This window comes from Salvia hispanica, chromosome 5 (genome assembly GCF_029641045.1).
Source record: "Salvia hispanica isolate PSC_SH4W2 chromosome 5, Shi_PSC_v1, whole genome shotgun sequence".
Lineage (NCBI taxonomy): Eukaryota > Viridiplantae > Streptophyta > Magnoliopsida > Lamiales > Lamiaceae > Salvia > Salvia hispanica.
This window is the reverse complement of record NC_142696.1, coordinates 41,431,984-41,457,006: the sequence shown is the minus strand read 5'-3', so window position 1 is coordinate 41,457,006 and position 25,023 is coordinate 41,431,984. Positions and strand designations below refer to the sequence as shown.

Sequence of the window (25,023 nt, the reverse complement as noted above, 5' to 3'; positions counted from 1 at the left end):
CAGGAAAGACCAAGCCCGACGGGAAAATAGTAATTGGTGAAAATGTGTCAGTTGTGATACAGAAGAGGAGGATGCCATCAAAATGCACAGACCCAGGTAGACTCACTTTGCCCATTTCTCTGGGTGATATTAAAATTGAGCATGCTATGTGTGATCTAGGAGCTTCAATAAATGTGTTACCACTTTCGATATATAAGAAGTTGATAGGAGTAAGTCTGGTGGATACCAAAGTGGTAATTTAGTTAGCCGATAGAACATGCATTTCACCCGAAGGTGTGTTGGAAAACGTGATAGTGAAAGTGCATGATTTCCTGTACCTAGCTGATTTTCATGTGATAAAAATGAGTGATAATGAATCTGCTGAGTCTAGCAGGGTGCTATTAGGGAGACCATTCTTACGCACCGCTAAGACTATAATAGATGTGTTTGATGGAACAATATGCCTGGATTATCATGGGGAAAATATACATTTAACATCAATGAAGCCATGAAGAAACCCTTGGATGTTGAGAACTTGCATTCTGTCGATGTCATTAACCCCCTGGTCCATGAATATCTTGAGACTGAATTAATGCAGGAACAGTTTAACAACTCGGAGCTGAGTCAGTCTGTTGATAAGGAGGTGGCACGATGGTGTGAAACTCTTTTGACTCGGAACCTGACAGATGAACAGATCAATGAAGCAATCATGGCATTCTGCCACCAACCACTGTCATTCGAGTCTACGGGGTCTGCTCAGGTGAAGGGTCCAGACGAGGGAATCAATTTAAATGAGATAGCAACAAAGAGTCTGGAGAAAAATCCCCTGCCCCAGGAAGCCATCACACCAAAGAAGGAGTTGAAGAAACTACCCGAGACACTGAAGTATGCCTACCTTGGGGAAGATGAAACATTCTCAGTGATAATCAACAGCCACTTGACAGCGGAACAAGAGAATGATCTATTGGAAGAAATCCGGAGGAACAAGAAGGCCATAGGGTGGACGCTCTCCGACCTGGTGGGAATCAGCCCCGATCTCTGCATGCATCACATCCGACTGGAAGAGGGGGCGAAAGTGCGTAGAGACCCACATCGCAAGCTGAACCCGAATATGAGGGAAGAAGTTCTGAAGGAAGTATTGAAGTTGCTATCCTTATGGATCATTTACTCCATTCCAGACAGCAAATGGGTCAGCTCAATTCATATGGTACCAAAGAAATCAGGAATACAAGTAGTGGAGAATGATAAGAATGAATTAGTGCCTACGAGATTGGTAATTGGATGGAGGATGTGTGATAAGGCTAATTTCATGCATCGGTTATGTGATGAAAAGTCACCATTTACTGGGTCTAACACAAATTTTAAGCCAGGTGTGTGAAGGAATTCGCTAGGTCCAGGAAGAACTGAAGGCAGTGGACCAGCGAAAGAAAAAGGCGGAAAGTAAGCAGAATCAAGAAGAAAATGGCTAGACGAAGGGAGTTCAAAGCTGAGGGCAAAGAAGACTATTCACACAAGAGAGCCCCTGCTGGACCCACTTCCACGCCTATATAAAGAGGAGCATGCAACACACGAGATATACACAAGTTTTAGCTCTCAGCTCACACACACACTCACACACTTGGGAAATTGGGATTCTGGGGTAGTTAGAGGTTTCATCTTCGAGAAATTCTGTGGCAACACCGTCCTCACGGAGGGCAAAGATACAATCGGTTACTTTTCAATTTTTTTTTTGTCTTGCGTTTTGATTGCCGTCGAACTTCATCGTTTTCGAAGTCGATTGCTCGCTGCTACTTATCGTTTATCTATGAACTTTATTTTCATGTCATGATGGTGTTGATTTGTGTTGATTACGTTGATTCTATGTTTGAAGAGTTTTGTTTCGGAGGTTGATGTTATTCTGTGTTTTGGATGTTTCTGTGCTTGATCTGGGAAATATGTTGTTGATCTGTGGTGAATCGGTGAATCTGTAGTTATGGAGATAATTTTGGACGGAGTTTGTTTCAGATGCTTGGATCCGGAGTGGATTTAGCATTCGAAGTGTGGATCTGAACAGGGGAAACCGAGTTGTGCATGGATTTTGAATTTTCTGCCTCATTGTTACTTTACTTCGTCTAGTAGCCGTAGATCTGCCTTAGTTTTAATTGTCCATCGGTTTTGTTACTTTTAATACCGTCTGCTTCGTTTCGATTTACGTTCTCGCTCTATTTTTACTGGTTATTTCATGCCAAATGTTGGAGAAGATGATGTCGCTGTTAGTTAGTACTTTAGTTAGTTATTTTGCAGCTTTTCGACCGTACTCTACCTTTTCAGAAAATGGTCCCCACCTTCAGATGTTTTCCCAGGTTTGGTAATTTAGGAAATAGTTCTGCCTAGATCTAGTATTAGAGTAGTAAATTTTAATTGCAAAGTCTAGTGTAAGTTCCTCAACCCAAAGTTGCGTGGCAGCAGCCATACCACCCAAAGTCCCTTTAACACGTATTTTCGCATCTGTCCTCGTGGGATCGATCCCTACTTCCCTATGCTAATTCTAGTATACGTGGTTGAGGGTTTTTGAAGAGATATTCTGTGTGTCCGACGACCGAGATCTTCCGGCGTTCCCTGAGTTCCTAGACCCCGTGATCTAGCGGAATTTCTGGACTCAGGAAGCTTGATATTCCTTATTGTGCACGCAGTCTTGAAAACAATACAACATTCCCAGACTCTTCAATGTGCATCGATTACAGGAAGCTTAATGAAGCCACTAAGAATGATCATTTTCTCTTGCCATTCATTGATCAGATGTTGGAGAGGTTGGCTGCAAAGCAATATTTTTGCTTCCTAGACGGATACAATGGATACTTCCAAATATATGTGGATCCAGAAGATCAGGAGAAGACAACTTTTACCTGCCCGTTTGGTACTTATGCATATAGAAGGATGCCATTTGGACTATGCAATGCAACGGAACATTCCAGCGCTGTATGATGAGCATCTTCTCAGACCTGTTGGAGGTATGCATTGAAATTTTTATGGATGATTTCACGGTGTATGGAAATTCCTTCGATGCATGCTTGGCAAATTTGGATCTGGTGTTGAGAAGGTGTCAGGAGAAGAATTTAGTTCTAAACTTCGAGCAATGTCATTTTATGGTACCAGAAGGAATAGTACTCGGTCATGTAGTCTCTGAGAGAGGGATTCAAGTGGATAAAGCCAAGGTGGATGTAATATCGAAACTACCCTACCCCACGAATCAGAGGGAAGTTAGAGGGTTCCTGGGTCACGCAGGTTTCTATAGGCGGTTCATCACGGATTTTGCAAAAATTGCCCAACCGCTAACGCATCTCTTGCACAATGATGTGGAATTTGATTTTGATGAAGGATGCAAGAAGGAATTCCGAATGCTGAAGGATAGACTTGTTTCCGCCCCGATAATCCGCGCACCAGACTGGAACTACCCCTTCAAAGTAATGTGCGATGCCAGTGATTTTGCAGTAGGAGCAGTCCTAGGTCAAAGGATTGACGGGAAAAGCTATGTCATTTTTTATGCCTCGAAGACCCTCAACCAGGCTCAGAAGAACTATGATACCACAGAGAAAGAGATGCTGGCAGTGGTGTACTCATTCGAGAAACTTCGACCATATTTGCTAGGGTCGAAAGTGATAGTCTACACTGATCACGCTGCGATTAAGTATCTCCTGGCCAAGAGAGGATCTAAGCCAAGGTTGATTAGGTAGGTGCTGTTGCTGCAAGAATTTGATTGGGAGATAAAAGACAAGAAAGGGACGGAGAACAAAGTTGCAGATCATCTGTGCTGAATTTTTCAAGGGGATACGGATGAAGCTATACCGGATGCCTTCCCTGAGGAACATCTTTATTATGTATGGAAGTCTGCTAGGTCTATTGACTGGGAAGCACTGTTCACAGCAACAGGTCTAGGAACATCAGACAGGGGGAAGCGTCCGATGAATGCAGAGCCATGGTTCGCTGACCTGGCCAATTACTTAGTCACTGGAGAACTACCAGGGTCCCACGAAATTTCCCGGGCCCAGAGAATGAAGCTGAAGAGTGAAGCCAAATACTACTTCTGGGATGATCCTTACCTCTGGAAGATGTGCTCAGATCAGGTTATCCGACGATGCATCCCGGAGTGGGAACAGAAGGATGTCTTAAACCACTGCCATGCCTTAGCCTGTGGAGGGCATTTTAGGCCTAGGAAAACTGCCAGAAAGGTATTGGACAGTGGATTTTATTGGCCAACTCTGAACAAAGACTCTTTCGAGTTTTGTCAAGTTTGTGAAAGATGTCAACTGACCGGAGGAATTTTTAGAAGAGATGAGATGCCGCTGAATCCGATAATAGTTTGTGAGATTTTCGATGTTTGGGACATGGACTTCATGGGCCCTTTCCCATCTTCATATGGGAACACGTACATTTTGGTTGCGGTGGATTACGTCTCCAAATGGATAGAAGCAAAGGCTACACCCACCTGCGAGTCAAAGGAGGTGGCTAAATTTCTGCGGGCCAATATTTTCAACAGGTATGGGGTGCCCAGAGCCATCATCTCGGATCAAAGTACGCATTTTTGTAACAGCACATAGAAGCGTTGATGAGAAAGTATGGTGTACATCATCGGTTATCCACACCCTATCATCCCCAGTCGAATGGTCAAGCAGAGATTTCGAACAGAGAAATCAAAAACATCTTGGAAAAGACGGTGAACACCACAAGGAAAGATTGGAGTAAGCACCTCGACGATGCTCTCTGGGCATATAGGACTGCTTACAAAACGCCAATCGGGATGTCACCGTACAGATTGGTGTTCGGAAAGATGTGCCATTTACCCGTGGAAGTGGAGCATAGGGCTTACTGGGCTGTGAAAGAGATGAATATGAAGGCGTCAGCCTGTGAAGAAGAACGGGAGCTGCAACTACAAGAACTGGAGGAGCTAAGGTTGGAAGCATTTGACTCGGCCATGTGGTATAAAGAAAGAACAAAGCTCTGGCATGATAAGAATCTCCGAGTCAAGGAACTTCGCGTAGGGCAGAAAGTACTCCTTTTTCAATCCCGGCTGAAGCTAATGCCTGGTAAGTTGAAATCCAAGTGGATAGGGCCATACACGATCATTGGCCTTCGAGCAAATGGAGCTGTAGAGATTCAAGGAAGCGCCCCAAACTCAGTTCCTTTCCTGGTAAATGGGCACAGAGTGAAGGTATACAGAGACAATACAGATAAGCATGTGGTGGAAGAAACGCCACTACATGCATCTGCTATTGCTTCTTATGATGGTCAGGCAAGTGGATATCCTTAATGAATTCCTAGGTCAGGTAGAGTGGGAAACAAAATTTATTTTTGCACTGACCTAGGAAATCTTGAGGATACTCATTTGCTATGTAAATAGTTTAGTTGCTTACTAAAAAACAAGAAAATCCAAACAAATTAAAAATTTTAATTTTCAAAAATATTTTCGAAGCACCAAAATCCTTGGGGAAATTGTTTTGTCACTCGAGATCTCCGACCCAGGAATTTGGTGTTTCATTTCCTTTATTTTTGAATTGCTAGGGGGAGGAAGAGCCTTGCAGATAGGAGAAAAGGCGGTTGCCTTTTGAAATTTGAATTCCGCTTTTCGAGGAACGTACGGTTGCCTGCATCATATGGCAACCGTTCGCCTGCCACTCTGAAAAAGGCTGGAGATATTTGATTCTCAATCAGAATCAATCGTCCATTCTCTCTCTACTCTTATAATTCCCTCTCTAAATAATTTTCCCCAAAATCGTTTTCAAACCCTAACCAAACCTACCCCAGAAATTGTGAGTTGCAGGTAACCATGAAGAAAGCACAAGGAACCACAGTGAAGAAGGGAGACCCAACCACCAACCACCTTCCGGCGAGTCGTCCGGACAACTTCCGTTTCAACCGACTTTTTCGGCGCTCGATATTCGTTCAGAATGGAACCCAACTTCCATGCAAGGTTTCTCTACTGTCAAGAGTCCCGATGAGGAGGCATTTTTGAAGGAACTAGAAGAGAAGTTCGGAAGTAAAGAGGAGGCCGAGAAACTGTTCTCCCGTTTCTCGATGTTTCGTCAGCCACCACCGGCAATTCCTGAGGAATCAAAGGCGCAACCACCGAGTTCAAACCTAGGGGTTTCCAAAACCCTAGATCAGACGCATGCAATTGGGCCAAACCCAAACAGCGGACTCGAGGAGGAAAGCGTCAGCGGATTTGCCGACGAAATTGACAGGATGGCGGTGGATTACTCGGTGGAGGGAATCGCGAGGGAAGGTAATGCTTCTGCCATACAATTAATGGATGGGGAAACCCTGGTGGTTGAATATGTGAGGGGGGAAACCCCTGTTTATGAGAATGTGGAGGGGGAAACCCCGAATGTGTATGTGGAGGGGGGAACCCCGTTTGATCTTGAGGGGGCAACCCCGACTTTGCTCGTTGAGGAGGAAACCCCAATTGTGTATGAGGGAGAAATCCCTAACAAATCTGAGGAGGAGACTCCGGTTAAATCTACGGGGGAAACCCCAGTTACGTGTGCTGAGGGAGAAATCCCTAAGAAATGTGGAGGGGACGAGGTCCCCGTTGATGTTGAATGACAGAGGCCCGAAGAGGAAGGGCCGGTGGAGGTAGTGAATCTGGAGAAAGAACCAGAGGAATCACCCACTAATCCGCGGGCGTCAAGGAGAATGGTCCGGCGAAGCTTGCTGGACGAAGTGGATGAGGATGACCAGACGAAGGGATCAGGATTCCTGGCTTCGGGGGCAACAAGCATGCAGGAGGGAGAGACTCCTGACTCTGAAGAAGAGGTAGACGCCGAGGAAGAGCGTCGAGTGGCCAAAGAACGCAAAAGGAAGGGAAAGACAATTGTCGTCCCTCGGCCCAAGAAATCTCAGAGACTCATATCCGTCGGGAAAGCTCCCCGCCCACTCCCCAAGACCTCTGGACCTGTTAATGAGAGTAGCGAGACCGAGGAAGAGATCGAGGAGGAAGAGGAGGTCCCAAACTTTGAGCGAGAAGAAGAATGGATCACGAAGAAGCTCTTAGGAGCTATGTCTAAGTTCAATGACTCGAAGAGGACACAGACGTACAAGGATCGAAGCTCAGTTGGGAAACTGGCCAAGTCAGGGAAGAGATACGATAGGGACTCGCTGAGGGAAATAGAGTCTGATGAAGAATTCCTTGGCCACATCAAGGGAATAGGTTTTGAGTGGCTCCTGAACCATAGTAAACAGGAGGTGCCAGTGGAAGCGGCCCGAAAATTTTTCTTTACTTTCAGGTTCAAGGCGACTACCGATCCAGATGCGAACTCCATCTCCTTCCGTCTTTTCACCATCGAGTATACCATGAGTGTAAGGGAGTGGTCTTTGAGGATGGGGCTATTTAGCAATGCCGAGGATGATGAGGGCATTTGGGACGACAGAGTATACGGCCCACCAAAGGACACACCCGGATTCTCACCACAAACTGCTTGGGAATACTTAACACATGCCAGGAGCGGAATTTTCAAGACCAGCGTATCAAAAGGGATCCACCTCACCGACCATCTCCTCCGTTTCGCCCAGGAATTCATCGGGTACAATCTGATGGGCACGGCCAGCTCCAGCATCACCACCACCGAGCTATACTTCACTTGGTGCATGTCTAAACGCATCAGGGTTCACCTTGGATATTGCTTAGCCCAGGTCTGCCACCAAATGACTGCCAACCCCTCTCGCCACATGTACACCTGCCACCTTCTAGGCGCTTACATAGAGCGCAACTTCGTCCTGAAGTATGGGAAGGCAGAGCCGAGTGTTACAATGTGTGAGGCCCCGAAGCTGTTCAACATGGAGTACTTCTTCAACAAAGGGCTCTTGCACATGGAGGGGACGGAGTTGTGCTTCTACAACATAGGTGCCAACGTGGACAAGGTGAAGCGTGAACCGGAGCTGGTGGAAGATGTGGTGAATGCGGACGTGGAAGAGCTACGGAAGGAGATGGCTGTGGTGAGATGAGATATTGGTGAAGTCAAGGAGGTGCTGCAAGAGATCAAGGGGAGTTTGAACACCCTAGCTGGACGGTCATCTGCCCAGAATGAGAGAATGACCGAGGCGGTCAAGCTAATGCAGAGAATGGCAGTATGGTTGGGAGAGATGTTTCCCCAAATCAAAGAGAAGCGGCAACCCGGCCCCGGCAGTTCCTCCCAGCAGCAGCTTCCACCACCCCCAAGCCTTCGGTAGCCCCGCATGTGTCTCCGTCCTTGACGTCTGTCCCTGTGAAGAAATCCCTGTCTAGACCCCCCGTGATTACGGAAGAGGAAGCGCCGGCATCTCCGGCAAAGAAGAAAGTGAAAGTGAACCGCCCCAACGTTCCACCAAAGTCTGGCTCCCAAGGGAGCCGGACTCAGAATTGAATTTCCCCCTCATTGACCAAGTAAACTTTACATTTCAGTCATTTCATTTTAGTTTCTGTTTTTGTTTATCCATGTTATTTGTGTTGAGCATGTTTAGCTGTTTCTAGTGTGTTCTCCCACTTAGCCCAATCTTTGGTCTAAGTGTGAGAAGTTTATATGTTTCGTAAGCATGCTTTCTTGTGATTAGGTGTTTATCTCCCACTTAGCCCAATTCTTGGTCTAAGTGTGAGAAGTTTGAGTATATATTCAACATGTTTGTTTTCTGTTTTATGTCTTTGTTTTTCTCTCCCACTTAGCCCGTTGTTCGGTCTAAGTGTGAGAAGTTTTATGTGTTTTATTTTGATTGTGTGCACCAACTCCCTCATTTCCCCCCTTCACCAGGATAGCTTGGGAACAAGCTGGAGTGAAGTGGGAGGGGATGGGAGAGTTAGTGCAGTATGTGCTCAGCATGTTTAGGAGTTCTTAGGTCTAGGAGTTTTAGTTTTTAGGATCTATGTGTTATAGCATGAACTAGTGATAATAATAAGGCAAGATTCCCTTAGTAAAAGTAATTGAGAATAGGATGCATGCAACTTTGAGACCTCTTTCTTTGAGAAACTAAAATCGGTTTGGAGGAGGCAAGAACGATAAAAGGTGTCTTAGCTGACCTAGTTGTGAAGCCCCACTACATAAGTGAGTTAAAAGCCTTAACATTGAGTGCTAACATGATAAAAGGGGCGGCCACCTGATGCTTAGGGAGAAGAATTTAGTAAGGAGAAAAATAGGGAAGAAAAAGATAGAAGAAAAAATTTCAAATATGGAGGTATAAGCTGGACAAAGTCCAGAGGAGGAAAAATAAAAAAATATATAATGATCTGAAGGTATAAGCTGGACGAAGTCCAGGAAAAGAGGAGGTATAAGCTGGACGAAGTCCAGGGGAAAAAAAAGAAAGAAAAGAATCAGGAAAGGATGATAGAAGGAGAGATTCTCATAACCCGAAGCATCAGTGGCAGGAATTTACTAAGAGTGATCGATCCTAACATCCCTGGTGAGGAATGAGTGATCGAGCGACTCCAACAATTTGCAGGCTATAGGCCATCTGGACAAGCTGACAAACCGACTAGGTGGACAAAGGGAAGGGGAGGATTTGGAGTGTGTAGACCATTTGATTGACCTTAAGCTTGTGGGGACGACTGCTTAAAAATTTGAACTAGTTCATGCCTATGTGTTTTATTTTCCTTAAGTGTTAGTGTCTTTGTTTTTTTTTCTTTCGTGTTAGTGTCTAGGTCTAGGGGTTTACTTTGGTCAGGGAATAACCATGCATCGAAATTCGCCTTATTTCTCCTTTTCTTGTCTTTATACTTGAGGACAAGTATGGTTTAAGTGTGAGCAGTTTGATAAGGCTAATTTCATGCATTGGTTATAAGGTTAAATTCTGCAATTTCTCAGGTCTAACAAACCTTTTTGAGCCAGGTGTGTAGAGAAAATGCCAGCCCCAGGAGGATTACAGAGATCGCCTGGTGAAGGAAGCTGGCAAGGAAAATTGAGCAGAAGGATGAAGAGCCACTAGACTGAGGAGCATCGATTGGAGGGCAAAATAGGAATCACAAGAACAGTATAGAAGCTCTATCCGCTATAAAAAGGAGCACACAACCTACATGAAGGATACACTTGATCATCACTTTTTCTAGCTCCTAGCTTAGTTTTTTTACCTTTTCTACACACTCACTTGGGGAAAGTTCAGGGGGGTTCTCGTTTCATCGAAAGTTTGGGTGCAACACCGTCTCTACGGAGGCGAAGAAACAATTGTCATTAATTTTCTATCTACTTTTGGTACTCGCCGAGTCCTCGCTGTTCGAGGCTTGGCATTGGTGTTGTTTCTATCGTTGGATATCTCGTATTTTGAAATGGATATGTCTGTTTATATTTTGTTTATCTTATTGTGTTGTTTTGGGTTTGATTTGCTGATCTTTGTTGGTTGATCTGAGTTTGAAGCTGTTTTTATAAGAAATCTGTTGTTGATCGGTTAAATCTACGTAGATCAGTGAGGATCGGAGATGGTAATGGTGTTTGGTTGTTGCGGATGGCTTGGATCCGGAGTGGATTAAGCGTCCCGTGGTTGGATCAGCTTGTTTGTGTTTCATTTAGTTGTTTAAATTCTGCATTCTCGTTTTACCTCGTCTAGTAGCCGTAGATCTGCCTTAGTTTTAACTGTTCTTCGATTTTGTTGCTTTTAATTCCGTCTGCTTTGCTTTGATTTTCGTTCTTGCTCTATTTTAATTGGTTGTTTCATGATAAATGTTGGAGAAGATGATGTCGCTGTTAGTTAGTCCGGCGACCGCCGGCACTTAGCGGAGACAAAGACACGCCCGGCGACCGCTGGGAAGTGCCTGGCGACCGCCACAAGGAGTCAGAAGCTACTGAACTGCGCGCGGCGACCGCCGGCCAAGGTGCGGCGGCCCGCCACAGAAACGCGGCGGGCGACAGTTGTCTTCAAACTCAATTTCCTGGCGATCCTTAAGTTCGATCGGAGCGTTCTATACACTATTCCCTTCGTCTTGAAATGAGCTTCAAGATGGTTCAAGAATTAACCTAATCGGAGTTCTGTGGAGAGAGTTATGACCGTTCTACCAAAGTCGCGCAAAGCTGCCAGCTGCAGTCTATGCGGGAATTTGAAGAAGGAAAGAAGATATTACCTTGTGAAGCCAAATCTTTTCCTTCTATTATGGGGAACGAAAATTACATATTTCCTAATGCTTGAAGGACACTTATTACCAAATTTAAATCCTTCTAAAGCCTATATATACCCCATAACCTCATTTATAAAATTCAACCCTTCCTTAGCCCCCAAAAGGGGAGCTTTCATAGCTCCTCCTCCAACCCTAATATTTCATCATCTTTTTGCCAATTACTTCCATAGCATAAATTTGAGAGTTCTTCATTGTGCAAGGGGTTGGAGAAAGAAGTAAGAACATCAAGAACGACAAGGATTCAACCTACGGGTTTTATTTGCTTTAGTTTTATGTTCCAATTGTTTTCACTCCATTCTATGTTTTTAGCTTATTCAATTATGTCTAACTAAATTCATAGGATTCTTTGGATGTGTTAGTAACTTTTATTGGTTTATACAATTCTGTTTTCTATTTAATATCCGTTTTGTTTTTACTTTGTTTCTTCCCTAAGTTAATCTTGATGCTTCATGATTGAGTGACACAATCGTATATGATTTAATATAACTTGCTTCATAACTATGACAGAGTTCTAGCGAGTTATATCCACTTAGTAGACGCTACAGTTAGCTTCCCTTAAAACGGCACTGTTAATTGAGAGTGAGGACTTTTCAAGGGTCTTAGGTGCTTTTGGAGTTACGTGTTAGGATTGACAACCCTAATCTTGTAATCAACGTTTGCATCGCATGAGCATAAGCTAGGTGACTCGTCCTTTCAAAGTATAAACTGTGCTAGGGTATTGTAGTTGGAATTTGTATAACCATAATTGTGAACGCACATCCATAGAATTCTCTTATCTCTCATATTTTATCTTTGTGATTTAATTGCATTTAGTTGTTTGATTGCTTTTAATTGTTTTTACTTTCAAAAACCCAAAACTTCTCTTATTTCTCTAGATAGTATTTGACGTTTTTACTTTCAAAAACCCAAAACTTCTCTTATTTCTCTAGATAGTATTTGACGCTTAGTACATAATAGCCAATTGCATCTATATTCCCCGTGTTCGATATCCGGTACTGACCTTTAGCTATACTAGATCTACCCTGTATACTTGCAGGTATTTTTAGTGCTAATAAAAAGTGCATCAATCTAGCTGTTAGAGTAGCATATTTCAATTACCAAGTCTAGGAATTAAAGCTCAACCCTAAAATTGCGTGGCAGCAGCCAACAAAAAAATATAGTCCCCAAGTCTTTGAACATGTTTACTTGCGCATTCATCTCTGTGGATTCGATCCCTACTTCCACGTACTAGTTTTCCTAGGTAAAGTGGGTTGAGGGTTTTGAAGAGGGAGTTAAGGAAGTGATTGTGTGCCCGACGACAGGCAGCTCAAGGTTCTCTGAGTTCCTAGACCCAATGTCTAGCGGATTTCCTGGACCGAGGGTTTTCTTCATTATTTTTAAGAACACGCTTTCGCTAGCATCATTAGCTTCTAAACAAAAAAAAAAGCAGCTCTTCAATCCTCGTCTTCTACTTTAACTTCAACATTACGCAAATCTAGCAAAATTTTATTCAAATTTTCCAGATGATCCCGAAGGGGCGTACCTTCCTGCATGCGTAACCGAAACAAACGTTGCTTCAAGAGCAACTTGTTGGTTAGAGACTTCGTCATGTATAGACTCTCCAACTTCGCCCAAAGAGCAGTGGCCGTCTCCTGATCCGCAACTTCGATGATAACATCGTCAGACAGGCTCAACATGATGGTCGAGTGGGCCTTTTCGTCTAAGGTTGTCCACTCCTTATCCTCCGTAACCTTCTTTGTTTTGAGCGACTCCCACAAACCCTGCTGCTTCAGCAGAGATCGCATCTTGAGCTGGTATTGCCCACAACACGGTTGTTGACAGATGAAGTCCGACTACCATCACAGTTGACTGCGTCACCCGATAAACATTTCACGGATAAACTTCGAACAGTGCAGACAACACCAATAGTACATAGTTAAGCCTAAACTATCACAGGCTCGGGTGCTGCCGGCTCAGGAGGCGTGCCGCTGCTCCCGTTGAGTTTAAGGTTGGCGACAGTTGGTTGGGGGAGGACACCTGGTTTCCCTCGTCTCACTTCTATTGGAATCGTGGTCCGGTCAACGCAAATGGACCAGGTCATACAAGTGACAGATTATTTAATTTTGAAATAATTAAATAATTTATAATCGATCTACGCTTCGAGTAGATAATTGTGGTATATTCACTTTCTCTAAACCGATTCCCGGTGAGTGAGAAATAATATATTAAAGTATATCACGATATATGGAGATATATAATTAATTAATTAATTAATTAATTAATCTTATTTGGGACACATAGATAAAACAATGTGGTAAATGAGCATACGGAGAAAGCTTCGTAAAATGCGTGCTCATTGATCGGGTCGTCCAGATACATTTCTGGAATGAACAACTACGTGAGAGGTGTCTAGATACATCCATCCAGGTTCATACTCCATGATTGACGTTTGTAATGTCTGTAACGTTTGTAACCGTCGACCGTTACAAATTAACCTTAATGGCATGTTTGACTCCACTTCCTCCCATGGCCTATAAATAGTGGTGCATACTCTTGCATTCAAAACACCAAAACATTTCAAGATATACTTGAAATCTCTACACTCAAGCATTATCTGCATTCATAAGCTCCCTCTCCCTTTTGTGCATTAGTCTTCCGTCGAAGCTCTGCCCTCGTCATCATCCAGTTCGCTGGAGTTTGTTCTGTTTGCGGTGCTGCAACAAACAAGACGAAACCGTTTTATCTTTGGGGACGACAGCCAATCCGAGAGCACTACCCGAGCGTATCTCGTCTTGCGAAAAGAGGACTCATCGACTTGGCTTACATTTTTACGGTTATAATTTCGATTATTGTTTTATTATTTCAATTTAATTTATTGTACTTTTATCTCCATTCTTCATTTGGTTTGTATTACGTCTGGTTAGTGTATCTTTGTACCATAGAAAAATCAAAAGAAAACCAACAACTTCTTCCCGCTTCCAAATTTCTTGTGCTGTAAGAACTCATACATCTCTCTCTTCCCTCTTTCCTTCATGTTGAGATACAAATATGTGTGTGTGTGTGTAGGCAAAGAAAGAAACAGTGGACAAAGTTTGTGAGATAGTGAGGAAGCAGCTTGCATTGCCTGCTGACAAGGAAATCACCCCTCAGACTACTTTCACGGATCTTGGAGCTGACTCCCTCGACACTGTACTCCCCATTCTCTTCGACACACTTACACTTGTTTTCGATAATAACATACTAGTAGATGATGAAACAATTTTTGATAATGTCCAAATCTAGACTGGACCTGTCTTCTCTGGTACTGAGAAATCATGAGTTGTATCTTCGTTGTCGATGTGCAGGTAGACCAGTTTGCACATCAACACAAAGACATGACAATGTCAATACAATTTCATATTGACATTGTATAAGCATTGTATTGACATATTATGTGTCGTGTATTGATATAAAGCTGTTAACGAAATATATGAAAAGTTTTGAATTTTTTTTCAATTTTTGACATCAGAACATATGGAAGTGAGATCTCGTTAGAATAATTTAAATCGAAATATAAAGCTTCTTTAATTTGATATATGTTATGCGAAAAAATAATTTAAATCGAAAAAGTTATATACGTTTTAAAGTTATGGGATATTTTTCAAAAGTTAGTTACACAATTAATTTGTTGTAAATTGACCTTAATACCCTTATTGACATTTTTTTTTATCATATTGACATTCTAGGACTGATGATCTAAACCCTTGATTTGAATATCTAATGACTATTATTTAATTTTAATTAACAATTAAGTATCGAGTTACAATATAACACTCTCATATTCATATAATTATCTTATTTTAAACATTATTACAAGTATGCGTACCCATACACACTAATTAGAACATCTACTCCCTATTGAAAAATTGTTACTACAAAAGAAGCTATAGCCCACACTAGATATATCATTTATGGAAATTAATCATTACTATACATTAAGGTCCACAAATTTAATGAGGCTCCGTAGATATTAATCACAAGCTCATGGTATAGCTTCGTAACCTTCTGAATTTCCAATTCTACCCTTCCACGCAACAACGACGACAATAACAATAAGTCCTAGAAGGGCAACTGGCCAAAGGAATTCGGGCACCATCGTAAATTTCGACGCCTGTAAGTTGTAACCCAAATTCAAAAATAAATGATACATCTATGGAATTAATAGTACTTATTTTTTGGTGTTGTAAAAAAACTCACCAGATTTGGAAGAGGCTTAGGATCAGAGTGAGCGAGTAAGAGGTAAAACAAGGCCATGACTCCAGTATGGCTTTCAACGCTACTATAGTTTGATACAAGAGTGATTGTCTCTCCTGCCGAAATCTTGACTGGTGCAGCCGGTGTCGGGTAACACGTGGACATCCCCACGATAAAACCGGCCTCGTTTCCAGCTCCATTTCCTTCCCCGTATATTGGCTTCGATGAGCATATGGTTCTTCCTCCCTGTTTCAAATACACATGTCAAATGGACTAATCATTATGCAACTGTTACGTTCAAACCATCCCACATCGAAGAATTAGAAAAAGTTACCTGGCCATATAGTGTGGTGCCGACACCCCCGGCATGTTGGTGCCCAACCCCATACACCACTTCTCCACCAACCGGAAAACTAAAGCTCACACTTTTCGTATCAATGCAGCCATCTTTCTCAACTCCACCACCACAAGATTCAACTCCATATTCAATCTAGACAACAACTCATCAATCTAATTAGAATAACATTCTAACACGAATTAAGTCTTTGAATATGAACATCAATTACCTTACAATAGTGAGTAGCTTTGATTCCTTTGGATTGATCAGCCTTTGTCCAAACATCAGTGACGTCGAGAATGTAAATATCAACGGGTACAATCGAAGATGAATCCCACTCCACATATTTCACAGTATACCTCAAATAAATAGTTTTGTTTTCACCACGAAATCCTTGTTTGAGCCTGCATTTACCATCATCAGGACAGCAGTGTAATCCACCTCCGGCTTCAGAAAACCCAAAGAGATTACACCTGCACTCCGTGCACCCCATTTTATCATCTGCGCCGCGCGTGTCAATGGCGTGGACATTCAGCACCCACCATTCCTCGTACCCTGTATAAATGTTACATACATATATTTATTGATCTTCAAAGTTTATAGTACTAGAAAATTAAGTTAATTTATCTCTACGCATTAAACTAAACTAATAAGCTGAATCCCATTATACACCAATACATGATTTATTGATTTCTCATTAAAATTCATATCATCCAACGAAGAGAGTATTATTAGTGAAGTACCTTCCGGGATAGTGGCCGGATCTCCGACTTGGATTGCGTAGGGGTGAGGAATATAAGTTGACGTTCTCCGCGTTTCAGCTCCCACGCCAAAATACTGAGGCAATCCATTCGCGCAAATCCCACTGTTTCTGACGATGCTCAGATCATCAACTCCGCTACTGTTTTTCCGAGCAAAGTATCGGTTGAGAACCCAATGGTGGAGATAAACTTCATGGAGAGGCACCGGATTCCCTCTCTCATCGACTAACTCCGCGTTGAAGCTCTTCAGCCCGATGTGTCCACGTGGGAATTCCACGTTGAAGTAGTCCTTGTTCGAGACTAATCCGGGCTCCATCACTATCTCCGGAGACCGGAAAACCTCGGTTTTCACGATGTTTGCCATGGTAGTGGTTTGATGATGAATGAATAGGAATAGGATTGTAACCATGATTATTGCAAGGTTTGCAGCCATTTTTGGTGGTGGGAGAATCAAGAAGAGTGTTTGGGTTTGTGTTATATAAAGTAGTAAAACAAATGATGTTTTCGACGATTAGGTGATTAATGGACATACACAAAATCTAAGCACACGTATATTATAACATTATATTGACGCAAATCACAAGACTTTTATGGCATGTTCCAGAATATGGATACAAACAACGTTTAAAATAATTGAAGTAAAACAGAGAAATTATAATATTATAGAGTAGTTGTATTTGTATACGACACTAAACATGGGCAGGATGTGGACATTCTATATGATTTATTTACACCCATGAAAGTTACCCAAAAGCAAAATAGCCAAATGGGAAAAATCGAGTGTTGAAATTGACAATTAATTAAGTGATTGAAAGTAATGGCATTTTTGTTAATATGTAATGACACGCATAATGAAGTAGGCTCGTATGTGTATTAATATATGCCATGTATTAACTTGATCAATAAGTATAATTTTGTCATATCGAGTAATCAATCGCTAACTAATTAACAATCTCAAATTAAGACTAAATATTAGCTATTAGATTAGAATATCTAGTGGTTGAAATAATGTCACATAAATTATATTTTTAATTAAGAAACTTAATAAATAAAATTAGAGGGTATTAATGTCAATTCCCTCTCATTATAATCATCTTAAAACTTTAAATTTACGTAACTCTCTCGATTTAAATTATGTTTTCGCAAAAAATATATCAAATTAAAGATAATTTTATAAAGATTCCAACGAGATCTCAATTGCATATGTTCCGACAACGTTCGAATGATGAAATTTGATATTTTTTATTTTAGTTTCCGTAAATGTTGAAACCAGATTTTTATCAACAAATACATCAAAAAATCTCAATAAAACCATGTAAAAATCTCAATAAATATGTATTGATATTTTCTTGTACTAGTGTTGATATTCTTATGTCATATTGTTGCTATTGTTAAAATCTAAGGGTGGAGACTTGGTCTTGATTTTGGATTTAGATTAGGATGCTATAAGTATTAGAATATGACCCTACTCGAAAATTCGTAAACCTAACGTATATCGTGACATATTGTTATTTGTTAGTAGAAGATAGATACAACCCCATGCGGCTCTTCATTTGCATTTTCTTAAATAGGCCAAATCGAGGGTGGAATATCAATACGAAGTCATTACACAAATGAAAAAATTTGAGATATGTTTGTAACAAAAGAAGCTTATGCGAAGTGTCTATCAAATTCGTAAAATAATTCCAAGTAACTTCTTTAATTAATTCTTTTATAAGAGTAATATTTATTTGACAAAAACAAATGTTTAGAATAACTAATTTTTATTAAATACTAATCACTTAAAAAAATTACGCCGTTGCCGGGGATCGAACCCGGGTCACCCGCGTGACAGGCGGGAATACTTACCACTATACTACAACGACTTGGTGATAGCAATTGAGGAATAATATGATCCTTTTCTTTCTTTCTCCATGAATTATGTGTTCTATTCTCATGGATTTCTAGTTGAATTGGTACTACTTTTTGTCACGGCAAATGCAAATAGAAATGTATTATGCTACTAGTGGATCAACAGTTTAATACAACCACCCTGAAACAAACATAGAAAACCAATGTATTAAGCGAATCGCCATTTTCAAACACATAACTCCTGCCAAGTTCCTATTGAAAGTCTACAATTTCATACAGTTCATCAGTGTAATGGATATAATGAGCTGGTATTTGCCCACGGCACGGCCGTTGACAGACGAAGTCCGACCACCATCACAGCCGACGGCGTCACCCGATAAACTTCGAACAGTGCAGACAACACCAGCAGTCCGAGTTAAGCCTACACTACCACAGGCTCAGGTGCTGCCGGCTCAGGAGGGGTGCCGCTGCTCCCATTGAGGACGATCACGTTCCCATCGGAATCCACATCGACAATAACGGAATCGCCTTCCTTGATCTCGCGCGCGAGCATCTTCTCCGCCATGCTATCCTCCAAGAGTCTCATGATGGCTCTCCGGAGAGGCCTAGCTCCGTAGCTTGGGTTGTACCCTTCGTCTACCACCCTTTCTCTGAATCTTTCTGTCACCTGAAGCTCGATATCCTTGGTTTTGAGCCTCTCGAAGACTTCCTTGAGCATTATATCAGCGATCTCCTTCACCTCGAGTTTGGTGAGCTGCCGGAATACAATCATCTCGTCCAATCTGTTCAAGAACTCGGGCCGGAAGTACTGTTTCAGCTCTTCAGTTACCAAGCTCTTGATACGGTTGTAACTGCTGTCCTTCTCATCGTAGTCCAGATCAAAACCTATACGACGGCCTCCCTTCTCGATCACACTGCTTCCAACGTTCGATGTCATGATGAGCAGCGTGTTTTTGAAGTCGACGGTTCTACCTTTGCTGTCAGTCAACCTTCCATCTTCAAGAATTTGAAGCATCATGTTGAATACATCAGGATGAGCCTTCTCAATCTCATCAAAGAGCACAACGGTGTATGGGCGGCGTCGAACAGCCTCTGTTAGCTGCCCACCTTCAGTGTAACCAACATAACCAGGAGGCGAACCAATGAGCTTCGATACAGTGTGTCTCTCCATGAACTCACTCATATCGAGCCGGATCATGGCCTCTTCAGAACCAAAGTAGTATGCAGCCAGTGCTTTAGCCAATTCTGATTTCCCCACACCAGTTGGACCAGAGAAGATGAAGCTAGCGATAGGGCGGTTCGGATTCTTGAGACCAACACGGGCCCGGCGAATGGCACGACTAATGGCTTTGACAGCTTCGTCTTGCCCAATGACCCTTGTGTGAAGGGTCTCCTCCATCTTGAGGAGTCGGTCGGATTCGTCAGTGGACACCTTCTCTACAGGGATGCCAGTCCAAGAAGAAACAATGTGTTGAATGTCAACCTCTGTGACTACTGGACCTCCATCACCAGCCTCACTCTCTGCCTTTGACATCTCCTTGTTTTTGTCTACGAGAGCAGATATCTGTGCCTTAAGATCCATTTCTCTATCGCGTAGCTCTCCAGCCTAACAATTTGATTGACATCAGTTAGTTCAGGAACTGAGCATGTATAATCACCAGAGAGATTAAACATTCTAACTACCTTATAACTACAGCGAGAACATACACCATACATCATAATTTAAAATTTACCTTCTCAAAGTCTTGACCTCGGACAGCCTCGTTCTTCTCCTTCGTTATCTGCCTGAGTTCTCTCTCAAGCTCTCTAGCTTCCTCAGGTAGCTGCAGAGGATAAAATGAAAAATCAAAATCATATAATACCACCACCACTTTATATAACACCAACAAATGGTAAGTGAACTTCTAAGGGCCTACCTGTGCATGACGAAGTCGGACCCGTGAGCCAGCTTCATCGACCAAGTCAATTGCCTTGTCAGGCAAAAAGCGATCACTGAAACAGGCGAAGTGGTAGTGAGTACAGAGCTAAATTGAGAAAAAAAACTGATACAAACATTTTGGAAAGGGAAAATAATAGCACTTGAAGAAGTGGCAAACAAAATCAAAGCTCATAAACCCTCTATCCACTTAACATGCAAGCAGCAATGAATACAAACTAATCATTAGAGGTTGAAAACTCTATACCTGATATACTGATATGACAATTGTGCTGCAGCAACTAAAGATTCATCAGTGTATCGAAGCTTGTGGTGAATCTCATAGCGCTCACGAAGTCCTTTAAGAATCTGAATGGTTTCATCCACTGTTGGTTCAGGGACCTTGACAGGTTGAAACCTCCTTTCAAGTGCAGGATCCTTCTCGATGTGTTTTCGGTACTCATCAAGTGTAGTAGCACCTATACACTGCAAGTAGATCTTAGTCAGCATTAATAAACAAATATTTATTTCTCAAAAAAAAAAACTCACAGTTAAGTGCATCTCAGAAACATAAAAACAATGGATTATTTGGAACTCAATACTGCAACTTTTCCTAAAAACTTTCGTTGCGAATGATGCAAAAGTAGCTGGCTAGTACAACAATAACATACATCCCAGCTTACCTGTAATTCACCACGAGCCAAAGCAGGCTTCAATATGTTTGCGGCATCAATTGCCCCCTCTGCAGCTCCTGCTCCAATCAATGTGTGCACCTCATCGATGAAGAGAATAATTTCATCACTTTGTTTAATTTCCTCCATAAGCTTCTTCAATCTTTCTTCAAATTCACCACGATACTTCGTCCCAGCAACAAGAAGCCCCATATCTAGAGTGATAACCTGATATAGGCAAAGATAAACATTCAATGGTTATAGAATAAAAAATGGAAAACAAATGAGGACATCCTTCGCAAAATTGCAATTCCAGTATAGCAGCATCAATAATTAGAACACAGAAGGAGAAAAAATGTGAAGAATAGGACAAACTATTTTTTTCCTGCCAGTGATATCTATTTTCCATCATTATCACTAAATACTGTTTCATACATCCAAATTTAATTACGTGCATCTTCTCATAGTTTGTCCCCTTCCAGGTTAACCATTCAGCCAAACAGTATATATACTTTAAGTAGTTTTCATTATCATAATGCCATCAACTAACCTTTTTCCCCTCAATGGTTTCTGGAACATCCCCAGTGGCAATTCTCTGAGCGAGGCCCTCAGCAATGGCTGTTTTTCCAACTCCTGGTTCTCCAATGAGACACGGGTTATTTTTAGTGCGACGTCCCAGAATTTGAGTCACACGCTCAATTTGATCCTGCCTTCCGACAACTGGGTCAAGCTTACCCTGAAATAATCAAGAGGTTTCGATTAAGAGCCTTCATAAAAAATTTAAAATAAGATATAGAACTCAAGAAGAATATTACCTCCTCTGCTAGCTTGGTCAAATTGGTACCATACTCCTCTAGCGTGGGCATCTTGTTGCCAGAGCTGCCACCTCCAACACCAGCTCCAACAGCCTCAGCACTTTCACCCACCATTCTAATAACCTAACCACCCATAAGAATTTGTTTAATTTACAAGTTACAAAAAATATGTGTAATAAAGAAAAAGAGAAAGAAACACTTGCCTGAGTTCTAATGTTGCTGGGGTCAGCACCTAAATTCTCAAGGACACGAGCTGCCACACCTTCACCCTCACGGAGCAATCCCAACAACAAGTGCTCCGAGCCAATGTAATTGTGACCTGAATCAACAGGAAGTACCAGCATGAAAACTTAGATGACAAACAGGTCCAATACAAAAATCATTTCGAAAATCAAAAGGCTAAAGCTTAAAAACAAAACAGCATAGTCAACGCTGTCAACACTGCAGGATAGTTATATCCATTCAGATAAGAAAACAAAAGGCATGCACTAACAATCAAAAAGGTATTGAATTAGAACATGATATGAAAAAAAAACGCGCAAAACAAATTTACCGAGCTGACGAGCTTCCTCTAAAGAGAGTTCTAAAACGCGCTTTGCACGGGGCGTAAAAGGGATCTCCACAGCCACAAACCCACTACCTCGTCCAATGATTTTCTCAACCTCTACACGTGCATCCTTGAGATTTATCCCCATGGACTTAAGGACCTTAGCAGCAATACCAGTGCCCTCACCAATAAGCCCAAGCAAGATCTGTTCGGTTCCAACAAAGTTATGGCCAAGCCGTCTTGCCTCTTCCTGTGCAAGCATAATGACTTTAATAGCTTTTTCTGTAAAGCGCTCAAACATTGCTCGTGGCCCCATTCGTTGTTTCTTCCCTCGCTTGCCAAAGGTGGCTGACGCAACCTTTGATTGGAGTGTCTGGCCACTTCTCCTCACCAACATGTCCAAGGCATTAGCTCCTCGGAGTCCTGAGTAACTCCTCACTGTCACATGAGACGACTTTGTAGAGCAGAGCATTGTGGATGCCTTTTTGTTTTTGCTCGATCCCTCAAACTGGCCATTATTTACAAAACCAACTGAAGAAGGCAAATTGGTCGATTGAACTAAAACACGTGCCATGTCTACCTCCAAAGGACTGCACATAAAGAATCAAAATTAGTTAGATAGCTTGCTCAAGCAGAGTACTGCTAGAAAAATCACTCAGACCAACAATTGGTTGATCATCAATATACAAAAAATATGCATCCCTACAGCCAACAAGTTCCACAATTCCTATAGCAGAGATATTAGTTAACAAGAAATCAACTTTTTCTACAAGTAAAGAATATGCGTGGAGTCTTCCCACAGCTGAAATAAGATCAAGATGTTGATTGTTGTCCGAATTCAAATACAAGTAGAAAGCTCAAATCTTAGCAAAAAACAATATTTTGGACAATATAATTACAGACTCATACTAATAGTAGGCAATACTACCAAAATCCCAAAACAAACCTGGACTTATCCAAACAGCAATTCTGATTGCATACAATCAATTAACAAAAACAACACTAATTTCCTATCACAAAGACCAGGTTTTTTCAACGAAACATCGAATTAATTGAAGGACACAAAAAACCCATAAAAGAGCCGGAACCCACGTCGATAAATCAGGTGAAGAAGATGATTAATAGCTCACCTAAATGAACGAAAAAGGCAATCGCAGTCGCAGATACACTAATCCGACAATAAAAGATGATTAAATTGATAAATAAGGTAGTAAAAGGGTCCCTTCCGTTTTCTAGAGACGGAAAGAAGAGGCACCCCTAAATTTAGTCGGCCGGATTTTCACGAGCTCAATTGCCGATATGCCAGCAAGAGATATATAGATAAATGTGGATGATAAATCGATAATAGCCTCTCTCTCTCTCTCTCCTCTTTGATTTTTTTCCTATTTTATTTTACAGACTTTTTGCCATTTTTCGATGCAGCGATGAAATTATCTCGAAATGTTGGATTCGAGAGTCAGATGATCTGACGGTTCCAGTTCATTTATCTTGCGCTGCAAACTTTCTTTCTGGATAACAGTCTTTCGCGTGCATAGAATGGTTGTACACATGAACAAAGGGTATGGTTGTAAACAAGGTACAATATTTTGATGCGTGGACACAGCTACTTCGTTTATAGCAGGTCGAGATTATAGTGGTAGGTTGGAATTTCTGGATTTACCTATTTTACCCTGTGCCGATATTATATTGCTTTTAAAAATCAATAATAATATCTCATTTATTAGATGGTGATCCTATTCCTAACCGCCTATTTATCGGTAAAAAATTTTAAACATTTTACCTAAGTTGTAAAGTAAAACATGGAACATATACAATTTTGGTTTAAAAAAATTTGATTTTTTTTACAAATCCAAAACCTTTAATTTCCGATAACGTTTATGAAGAAATTTTAAAGTATCTAGATAATCTTGATAATATTCTTGTAACAAAATATAGTTGTGTTAAGATCAAAACATTTTGCTGGATAAAGACTTGATCATATTAGATAAGATCAATATAGTTGTATTTTTTTTGTAAGTGTTATTTCGACGTCTAATAAAGACTTGATATGCATTTCTCGAAATGATTAGTACATTTTTTTTTTCATGTCAAAACTATTTGTCATTAGACCTTGAAACAATAATATAGAAAGTGAATAGACTAAGTAAAATAGAAAAAAAAAAAAAAAGTTTCACCGACTACGAGCATTGGAATTAAAACCTCATTATTAATTACATAAGCAAGCTAACTAAATATGTATGATGACATTAAATATTTGATCAATTGGTCAAATCCACTCTATTTTGGGACAACTATAACATCCAAATTGTGATGGATAAGTTAAGCAATGGTTAATTTTGTCAACATAATCAATAATAATAATAACAAAAAACAACTGACAGTAGTATTATTTAAAACACTATGCAATTCAACCCTACATAAACATTTTCGTTTATTGATTTAAGCATGTGTGTGTTTGACGAGTTTTTTTATTGATTTATTTATTAAAATAAAAAAGAATCTAGCAAAGGGGTAGAGTGCTGGAGTTGTGGAGTGAGTATAGCCACAAGATAAGATCCAAGAAATTGGGATGTTTTAAATATCAACACAAAATGGACCTACACTATTTTGTTATTTCGGATTAGGAAAAGCCCTACTTTTATACGCCACCACAATTTCTCTACTTCTTTTCATCGTCATGCTTTATTTAAATTAATTTCATGGGAATAATATCATCATCGGATATTTTGGCATCGAAAACATTTTCATTAGTATTTTTCTAGTGATATATTATTATTATTATACCTCTATTTTGTCCATTTCGGGACGTGGAGGAGGATCCCACCAAACAA

At 41.1% G+C, this 25,023-nt stretch overlaps 2 protein-coding genes and 1 non-coding gene across 3 annotated transcripts; all 3 read right to left on the bottom strand.

The window, feature by feature from the left end:
- Window positions 1-14,861: 14,861 nt before the first annotated feature.
- On the bottom strand, window positions 14,862-16,895 carry LOC148926854 (uncharacterized). Its single transcript, XM_089058410.1, has 5 exons — window positions 16,376-16,895; window positions 15,862-16,187; window positions 15,630-15,785; window positions 15,299-15,541; window positions 14,862-15,212 (listed from the first exon to the last, which is right to left on the bottom strand). The coding sequence occupies exons 1-5, from the start codon at window positions 16,824-16,826 to the stop codon at window positions 15,084-15,086; spliced, it is 1,305 nt and encodes a 434-aa protein (XP_088914536.1). The 5' UTR covers window positions 16,827-16,895; the 3' UTR covers window positions 14,862-15,083.
- A 1,291-nt stretch (window positions 16,896-18,186) lies between these two features.
- TRNAD-GUC (transfer RNA aspartic acid (anticodon GUC)) lies at window positions 18,187-18,258 on the bottom strand. Its single transcript has one exon. It is a non-coding gene; the product is annotated as a tRNA-Asp (tRNA).
- A 168-nt stretch (window positions 18,259-18,426) lies between these two features.
- LOC125190743 (ATP-dependent Clp protease ATP-binding subunit ClpA homolog CD4B, chloroplastic) lies at window positions 18,427-23,579 on the bottom strand. The gene is made up of 10 exons (XM_048088123.2): window positions 23,323-23,579; window positions 22,199-22,782; window positions 21,849-21,964; window positions 21,646-21,768; window positions 21,381-21,566; window positions 20,843-21,058; window positions 20,428-20,645; window positions 20,161-20,236; window positions 19,978-20,067; window positions 18,427-19,850 (listed from the first exon to the last, which is right to left on the bottom strand). The coding sequence occupies exons 2-10, from the start codon at window positions 22,764-22,766 to the stop codon at window positions 18,666-18,668; spliced, it is 2,778 nt and encodes a 925-aa protein (XP_047944080.1). The 5' UTR covers window positions 22,767-22,782; window positions 23,323-23,579; the 3' UTR covers window positions 18,427-18,665.
- Window positions 23,580-25,023: the final 1,444 nt, after the last annotated feature.

Coding starts and splice junctions, on each gene's coding strand:
- LOC148926854 (XM_089058410.1), bottom strand. CDS start 16,826: ATGGCTGCAAACCTTGCAATAATCATGGTTACAATCCTATTCCTATTC. Junction 16,188..16,375: donor TCCGGCCACTATCCCGGAAG/GTACTTCACTAA, acceptor ACATTTATACAG/GGTACGAGGAATGGTGGGTG. Junction 15,786..15,861: donor AAGCTACTCACTATTGTAAG/GTAATTGATGTT, acceptor GTTGTTGTCTAG/ATTGAATATGGAGTTGAATC.
- LOC125190743 (XM_048088123.2), bottom strand. CDS start 22,766: ATGGCACGTGTTTTAGTTCAATCGACCAATTTGCCTTCTTCAGTTGGT. Junction 21,965..22,198: donor AGAGGAAGCTCGTCAGCTCG/GTAAATTTGTTT, acceptor CTGTTGATTCAG/GTCACAATTACATTGGCTCG. Junction 21,769..21,848: donor CCAGCAACATTAGAACTCAG/GCAAGTGTTTCT, acceptor ATGGGTGGTTAG/GTTATTAGAATGGTGGGTGA.